The sequence below is a fragment of the Ipomoea triloba genome, chromosome 6 (assembly GCF_003576645.1).
Source record: "Ipomoea triloba cultivar NCNSP0323 chromosome 6, ASM357664v1".
NCBI classification, from domain to species: domain Eukaryota; kingdom Viridiplantae; phylum Streptophyta; class Magnoliopsida; order Solanales; family Convolvulaceae; genus Ipomoea; species Ipomoea triloba.
This window is the reverse complement of record NC_044921.1, coordinates 13,263,004-13,272,272: the sequence shown is the minus strand read 5'-3', so window position 1 is coordinate 13,272,272 and position 9,269 is coordinate 13,263,004. Positions and strand designations below refer to the sequence as shown.

At 34.9% G+C, this 9,269-nt stretch overlaps 1 protein-coding gene across 1 annotated transcript in view; it reads right to left on the bottom strand.

Annotated features, from left to right (window-relative positions):
- Positions 1-5,234: 5,234 nt before the first annotated feature.
- Positions 5,235-9,269, bottom strand: part of LOC116023078 (omega-amidase, chloroplastic) — a 6,247-nt gene continuing 2,212 nt past the window's right edge. Inside the window, exons 3-10 of the mRNA XM_031264041.1 lie at positions 8,270-8,494; positions 7,783-7,876; positions 7,594-7,668; positions 6,582-6,660; positions 6,375-6,390; positions 5,996-6,076; positions 5,693-5,775; positions 5,235-5,597 (exon numbers count right to left, since the gene is read on the bottom strand). Coding sequence (XP_031119901.1) covers positions 5,519-5,597; positions 5,693-5,775; positions 5,996-6,076; positions 6,375-6,390; positions 6,582-6,660; positions 7,594-7,668; positions 7,783-7,876; positions 8,270-8,494 — 732 coding nt within the window. The 3' untranslated portion in view covers positions 5,235-5,518. The remainder of the gene's footprint in view (positions 5,598-5,692; positions 5,776-5,995; positions 6,077-6,374; positions 6,391-6,581; positions 6,661-7,593; positions 7,669-7,782; positions 7,877-8,269; positions 8,495-9,269) is intronic.

Here is a 9,269-nt window from a genome sequence, read left to right as displayed (position 1 = left end):
AATTACATATTTTAATCACATTACTTTGATTGGTAATTTCTAATGGAAAACATTGTATTGTAACTTTGTATTACAAGATTTTGAATGATAATATCTTATTTAACTATCCATTGACTTGGTTAAAAATCAGTATAAATATAAGTGTTCGGTTAATAAATTTTTTGTAATTCCAAAATACTAAATTTTAAAAGACTACTCAAACCAACATTGCATTCACCCTTTGCCACGTACTAAAATATGATACAGAGTAATATAATCTATACTATTAATAAAAACAAAATCCGTTTTCAAAAAAAAAAAAAACAAAAACAAAATCCTCAATTTTAACTTCCCGCCAAAACACTATTATACTATTAAAGTTTGCCTGATATTGTAAAATATGGTAATACAATTCCTATTTGTAATACAATTGTACATTAAAATATGGTAATATAATTCCTAATAAAATATATTCTTTCCTACGTTCCTACTCGTAATATAATTCTAGATTAAAATTACTAATCGTAATTGATATAGCATTGGTGATTAGAGATTTGCATTAACGGTAAATCCCAACCTTTATTTACTCTGTGCATGTCATTATAGTTGATTGTTTTATTGGGACCGGGGCCACCATAAAGCGGATACAAGAAATACAGCTGGGGTACTGAACCCAACAGGAAGAGGGACTAAGGCCCGTCCTCCTTCACCCTTTGCCACGTGGTCAACGCCTCCACACCCTGCACCACCATCACACACACACTGCACCAACACCACACACACACTGCACAAACCCCCTTTCCCGTCGCACTCTGCAATCGAGGGTGCCAGGCCGCGGCGTGGCCGCACAGCAGGTGCGCTGGCCACGCCTCAGCCAGGCGTGGCTGGCGCGCTGGTCGTGTGACCCCAATAAATCACAGCCCGTACCTAATATCTCCATAAATAGTAAAAATCTTAAGGGAAGGCAATGGTATCAATAGCCTCAAGATTCACTTTAAAATTATTTCCTTACATAGGAGATTTGCATTAACGGTAAATCCCAACCATTATTTACTCCATGCATGCCATTATAGTTGATGGTTTTATTGGAATCGGGTCCACCATAAACCGGATACAAGAAATACAGCTTGGGTACTAAACCCAATAGGAAGAGGGACTAAGTCCTGTCCTCCTTCACCCTTTGCCATGTGGTCAATGCCTCCACACCCTGCACCACCACCACACACACTGCACCAACACCACACACACCGCACCAACCCCCTTTCCCGTCACACTCTGCGATCGAGGGTGCCAGGCCGCGGCGTGGCCGCGTAGCAGGTGCGCTGGCCACGCCTCAGCCAGGCGTGGCCAGCGCGCTCGTCGTGCGACCCCAATAAATCACAGCCCGTACCTAATATCTCCATCAATAGTAAAAATCTTAAGGGGAGGCAATGGTATCAATAGCCTCAAGATTCACTTTAAAACTATTTCCTTACCTGGGAGATTTGCATTAACGGTAAATCCCAACCTTTGTTTACTCCATGCATGCCATTATAGTTGATGGTTTTATTGGGACCGGGTCCACCATAAACCGGATACAAGACATACAGCTGGGGTACTAAACCCAACAGGAAGAGGGACTAAGACCCGTCCTCCTTTACCCTTTGCCACGTGGTCCATGACTACACACCCTGCACCACCATCACACACACTGCACCAACACCACACACACATCGCACCAACCCCCCTTCCCGTCACACTCTGCGATCGAGGGTGCCAGGCCGCGGCGTGCTCATCGTGCGACCCCAATAAATCACAGCCCATACCTAATATCTCCATCAATAGTAAAAATCTTAAGGGAAGGCAATGGTACCAATAGCCTCAAGATTCACTTTAAAATATTTCTATGTAATGCTGCATTTACAGAAATTTTACCATACTAGTTTTTGCAGAATCAATGATGAAATCCATTGATTCGACCAACTTCGATTCTACAACTTATTATTATTGAATGTTAACGTATTGACCCAATAATTCATGAAAATTGCTAATCATCTTAACAAGTGTAATAGTTTAAGCGCTAATTAATCACATTGTTTTTTGTGTCTGCATATTTAATTCTTGCCCAACAGTAAAATGGATAATTTTATGAAGCAAATTAAACTTTCTTGATCCAAAAAATCTCACACCACCAAAAATGTTCAGAACAAAAATTCTAATATGAGAGATTAAGAACTGCATAATTAATACAAAGAAAATTTTCATGATTTTATGATTTTATAAAGCTTTTACTGCATAAACTTGGCTTTAATCCACATACAGATTGTCATGGAGCAAACAGAGCCAACATTATGTAGAACATGAATAGTTACTACATTGAAATCGATATCACTGTTAAACTCATTCAAGCTTGAAATTGATTCTTTAATGCTAAAGTCACCAATTGCATCAAATTTGGTCAGCATATGTTGTGACTTCATCAACCTTGTGGAGTATTGAAGCAAACTTAGAAGACAAGGGAGTGGCAGCAATTGGTTGAGCCTCACCAGCCAAGATTTTCTATTCTTAAGATATTTAATTGGCCCGCACTACTTGCTTCTTCAACTGATTTCATCATGATAAGTGGTGGCTCCTTCTTAATAACAACAATATTTCTAGTTCAATCGCCTCTATTCTATGAAATGCAAAAAAGTTTAGTAAAATTGCAAGTTCGTACAAACTATATTTCAGGATTGATTCCTCCAAAGTTGGAGAATTTGTCGAGCCTTTAAGTGTTTTGTTTTTGTTGGGCGAATAATATTGAAGGTAGTGTGCATCATTTGCTCCATTTAGCTCAGCCATTTCCTGGATATAAGTGAAAGAGATATGCTGATGATATGATTTTATCCGTTCTCTATCACTTCTTTTTGGTATATTTTCAACATTCAATTTGTGCAAGTAATACATACTAATTTTTCTGACACTATTCATGTTTGCAACTCATACAACAAAGTCAATACCTTTAAATCCAATAGAGTTTATTACTGAAATGATCCCTCGACTATTGCAAAATTATCAATTTGATCCTCGACAATTTTTTGTGCACAATTAAGTCCCTTGACTTTGAAAATTTTAACCAATTTGGTCCTCTCTTTATTTTGCTGTTAAATCCGGACTAAATTGATAATTTTGTTATAGTCAAGGGACCAAATTGGTAATTTTGTTATAGTTAAAGGACTAAATTGGTAATTAATTTTTCACTGAAATGGTCCCTTAACTATAACAAAATTATCAATTTAGTCCCTTGACTATAGAAAAATTACTAATTTGGTCCCAATTTTAACGGATGTTTAACGGAAAAATAAACAGAGGACTAAATTAGTTAAAATTTTCAAAGTCGAGGGATTTAATTGGGCACGAAAATTTATCGAGGACCAAATTAGTAATTTTACAATAGTCGAGGGATCATTTCAATAATAAACTCAATCCAATATAAATATGAAACTGTAACATGAATCACCCAAAAATAACAATAATATTATTGACCTATTTTAGATTCAAATGTGCTTTTTGCGAACTAGCACCAGTAACCTAATTGCACATAAGACACTACAACAACAAAAAAAAAAAAATGGAGGACAGGGATAAACAATGAAGACGAAGAAAATGAGAAATCTATCCAAAAGCGAATTAATAAAATTTAGAATAATTTCAACCAAAAATAGTATCTACTACCTAATACCATACCAATTACAATAAATATTTAGATAATTATTTTTAAAAAAGTACAAACATTAATTTTAATGTCAACTATAATGAATTTCTTCTATATAATCTTGTATTAATTTATTTTAAATTATTTATTTAAATACAAATATTGAACATTAAACCAGTAATACAATGCATGCTTAAAAACTACTTGTGATGTATATAAATTTCAAAGGTTTACGAAGTTGAAAGCAGTCAAGTCCCCTTTTCAAAGTGTTTCTTCCGCATATGCCCTATGTAACTTTAATATTAATAATAATTTAACATAGTGCAACAGTATACCTATATATAGGTATGTAGCCAACTTTTGTAGGCATAAGCTAGAAGTTTTTAAAAAAATATATTTTGTGGATTTGAGGGTTTAGAATGAAAGTGAAAGTGAAATGTGAGAAAAAATAAATAAATAAAGAGGAAGTCAGATCCCGAGACCAGAAAAAGAGGACAGACCAAGGGAATGGATACGATCAAAGTGGAACTGAGATGAATAGATATGATCATTCATTGTTTTTTTTTTCTTTTCTTTTTTCTTTTTCTTTTTGTTCCCAGGTAGGATCAAAGGAAGCTCTTTCCTCCCCAAAAGCCCACTCTACTGATCATCATTGATCATCACCTTCTTCTACCATTCTCTGACACCAAATTCTTCTTCTTTAGCTTAGCTTCACGTGCACCTCTGTCCAAGTGGGTCCCACTTCCCCACTGTCATCACGTGCCCTCCATATCTGATATCCCCCTTCTTCCCTTCACATTTCTTCTTCTCTTTCGAAACACATGTCTCATTAAATGCTGAAATCTGAATGTCGTCTCCATCCTCAAATGCTTCAGATTGAGTTGGACATTATGGATATGTGGAAAATGACCCCCCACCCCACTACTTGTTCCCGACGTAAGGATGCTGAATGGTCTGGATTAAATTCATTATACGCACATATCTTACAAGTGAACTAATTGCACACTCACGATTTACTTTCACATTGGCTCCAGAAATAAGGTCCTATGAACTTAGGATTAATTCAAGAAAGATGGGATCATCTAAGGTTTTTTTTAAACATCATTTTCAAGCCTTAATCACCAGATTACCAAGAGTTTCGGTTGTCCATAGATGCCAAACCGACGGTTTTGGGAGGCTCAATACAACTTGAAAAGATATAATTAAAAAAACAGATTATTATCAGTAAATACAATGATAGAGGGAAGCAGAACTTATGGCACTTGAAATGGGACTAGAATGGGTAAGGAGCAGGGGTATCAATAGACTTGAGATTCAATATGATAATGCCAATGTGGTCAGTGCAGTGTGCAGTGGTAATGGAAGAGGAGAAACAGGATGTAGAATCCTTGATAACTGCAAAAGAAAGATAGGAGGAGGTGAAGAGAGGAGACTTGTCCATGTGTTCCGAGAACAAAACGCAGTGGCAGATTGGTTGGCGCAGAGGGCAGTTGTTGGTTCTGAGGAAAGGATCGTTCATAACAAGCCTCCTTTAGGATGCATTAAGTTGGTGCAAAACGATAGGATTGGCGGGGTAGTTCCATGAGGAGGAATAGTTCTCACGTTGTTTTATTTTGGGTATCCCCCTCCCTTGTATTCCAAAAAAAAAATAAAAAAAAATACAATGATAGAATCTCCGGGTGAAGATTAAAACAATATTCTTCTGCAGCAGATATACCTATTCTGGACTTACATTATTCTAATGGGAGAATTTTATAGACAGTAATCCAATTAAAGGATTAATACTCAGCGCTTCACCGCCACTATATCTTGCACAAAACTTTCCTACATTTTGCACAATTGAAGATTATACCAACCAAGCATGCTTCACTGAGAATTCAACCTCTGGACATCTACCAACTGGTAAAGATCACCTCGCCTTTGCTTCTCCAATGGCAGATTTGTCCTGTATGTATGTATGTATGTATAGCCCAGACATCAGCAAATGGACACAAAATCACAAAGGAAAGGATATGCTGCATGCAACACAAAATCGATCACCTCCTAAGTTCAATTTGTGAATAGTCAATCTCTGAGATGATTATTGCCTCATCATGCTCGGTGGTGGCCAGTATTTCCCCAAACTGCCAATCAATTTCACACAATAATTTAATTAATAATAAATGATAATTATACACGCTAAATTTCTTGGACGAGCCTTAAAAACTATGGTTTACTAGTTGTAGAAGGAAAGGATCAAATCCCTTCTTTATTCTCATCTTGTGGAGAGACTACACAAGTACTTGCAGAATGCAGTAAGCATACAATAGCCACTAACCAACAGATCAAAAGGAATCAACTTACTGGTCCAACAAGTGTGGAATGGCCCCAAGCCACATATCCTGCACCAGCATCTCGAGCAGGTGAACATGTTGCTATAAACAGCTGCAAAAGATAATCATAAACGTGTTGTCTATATATGTTATGCCTCATAAGTGTAGTCACATATATGTATAAATATATATTTCCCATTTATGCATTGAGTTGGAGATTTGTTTGTTGGGTTCTCCAATCAAGACTCAAGCCATTTTACATCAAATTTTCCCATCAATAAGTTGTTTTGCTTTTCCAATTTGAGGCCAGTCTCATTTTTCCAACCAGAAAATTAATGGGATGGAGAGAATTCAGATCAAGTTTATCTTAGATGGTAAAATGAAGATACATAAAAATATATATGAGATACCTGATTATCTACAGCCCTGCAATAAGAATTTAAAAAAACAATCAGCAAGAAAATATATGTAATACCACTGAGTAGAGGGGTTGTATGAATGGCATAAAACAACTAACAGCATAATAGATGCGTTGCAAAAAAAAGGACTTGGCAATGTGCAATAGTACAATTGCAATTAAGAGGGGAACATCTTTAAATGAAAAATGTCATATTTACCTTGCTCTCTGCAGTAACTCCCAGTGGAGTGGTCCAGTAGTCATGTTAAACGCACCAGGATAGCAGATCAAGTGAACACCTGATGATCAAATGTCACCATCAGTTGGTTGGCAAGACAAAAGAAGATAATGCAAGGAAAAAAGAAAATAACACCAACCACTAATTGTCAACCAGAGTATTGCATTCAAGTTATATTAGGATGAAGTCAGAAATTTTAAGAGGAAAGGAGAAATTGGAGAAGACGGGCCAATAAATATATTTGCAGTAAAAGAAGTTTGCTTGTTAGAATATTTATTAATTATTATACAGGGGAAGTAAGACAAAAGCACTAGCATGTTATTGGACAAACTTGTGCGAGAAAGTATGAACAGAGCACTTAAATGGTATTATGATAGACTTATGTGGAAAAATATTAAAAGTTTATATATATATATATAAAATAACAAGAGAAGTTGGTCATGGTATCAGAACATTTATCTCAAAAACAAACAAACAAATAAATAAATAAAAAGTTCACAGAATGATGAACTAGCTTTCTAAAACATAATGAAAGGCAGTTAGAATAATTAGCTATCACAAGGAGTTGTACTCTAAGAGTTAATATTTTCTTGTTTTGGGTGGGTAGACCTCCAGAAATTAAACATAGTGCAGTGTGTAACAAACAACCTGTTAATACTTCCGGCTAATATGAAACATTAAGGCCAATGGTAGAGGCATACACCATCCCATGACACTATGGATCAAGTTTATTCTTCTTTTTGTGTGTAACTGAATGCTACTAATTTTTCCCAGATAAAAAGAAGCAGTGGGCAATCTGTTGAGAGGTGTGTTGAGAATAACAGTGTGATATGCATGAAACATAGAGTATTCTAACTAAAACAAAGCAATAAATGCAGTTACATGATTATGAAAGTGGAAAAGGCATAAATATATGTGATATTACTAGAAACTATATGGTTGGTTATTAATAAAGCAAGTATGAGCAGAATGGCTTTAAAGGAAAAGAACTGACCTCTTGCTGCATATAATGTAGCTAGCTCCTGAAAGCGAATATCATAACAAATGCCTATACCAATTCGTCCAACCTCTGCAAAATATAATAATGAGAGTTAAATAAAATTATCTTTCATACCTAAGGAGAATCTTTTTTGAGTAATAGCAAGTTCAAATCTATAACAAAATAATAAAGTATGAGAATTACCTGTGTCCACAACGGTAGGAGTCTGCCCGGCAGTGAGGGTCTTAGATTCCATAAAAGTTATTTTACCAGGAATATCAATATCAAAGAGGTGTATCTGTGAAGGAGAGATGTGTTAGTTAGAATTTTGATTCAATCAAGTTTCACACAGTCCAAACACAGTTAAAGATAAAATACAAAGTTTGTTAAGGAGAGGAAAAGAGACTGAACTTACTAAGTCAAAACACAATAATTTGAAAATAATTTAAATTTCTAAACCAACAGAATCCCCCAGCATAGGAAGAAGAAAAGGAAAGGAGAAAGTTAGAAAGACATCAATAACCTCAATTATAACCATGCTGAGGATTGTAGAATTAGAGTGTACAGAGTCATTGATGACTCAACCTGATCAGTCATTCAGAACAGAATTGAGAGGTACTTATGCTCACATATTCAGATAAATGTACAGTATTATCACTTAAGAGCCACAGATGAATGGACAGAAAATTACCTTTCTATGTTTTGCTTTCAACTTTCCTTCACTGTCAAAGACACAGCATGTGTTATATAACTTATCCCCACTTCGTTCTGGAATTGAACCACCTATAATGGTGACCTTTAGAAGACGAGCAACTTCAGAAAGCATGGCTGTTGAAGGAGATGCTTCAGGACCAGCATCGATGTCCTCAGCATAAATTGGGAAGCTATCATTCGAATATGGACTATTCCATATTTCCTATCAAAAGCAAATAACTTAATACAGACACAAATTCTCCATCAAGTCTTTTTTTTTTTTGGTTTTTATGTATTTTATCAATTTCTTTTATCTTTTTAAGCCAGGATTTTCGTGACTATCACTGCAAACCAGGCTACCAAAATCAGTTACACTGATGCACTTTAATGACCCTAAATTTTATGTTGTCATGTATAATGTATTTATTACCTAACAACCCAAACCAGAAATGTAGTTGCTGCAAAGTTATTTTATTTTTCAACACTGAATTTTGTATCACAACACACACAGTAATGAAAATAATGGTGGAATGAAGGCAAGGCCTTTGCAATCTTTGGACAAAGCACATTTTATTTTGAGAAAGTAATCTAAACAGAGGCACGATAAGGGTTGAACAATTAAGTAAAAGAGAGAAAAGCCGAAAAGTGGTAGAAATTCAATTCAAAATGTAATATTTAGACAACTTTCAAACTTTTCAATGGTCTATGAACCATACAAAACTATCTGGAAAAATACAAAGTCTATTTTCTTTTCTACCATCTTTCATCCTGCAAATCTGTTAACTAAACAAGTTCTACTAATTTAAAATGATCATCATCTATCAGAATCATAAAAATGAATAACAAGACAATTGAAAAAAAAAAAAAAAAAAAAAAAAAAAAAAAAAAAAAAAAAAAAAAAAAAAAAAAAAAAAAAAAAAAAAAAAAAAAAAAAAAAAAAAAAAAAAAAAAAAAAAAAAAAAAAAAAAAAAAAAAAAAAAAAAAAAAAAAAAAAAAAA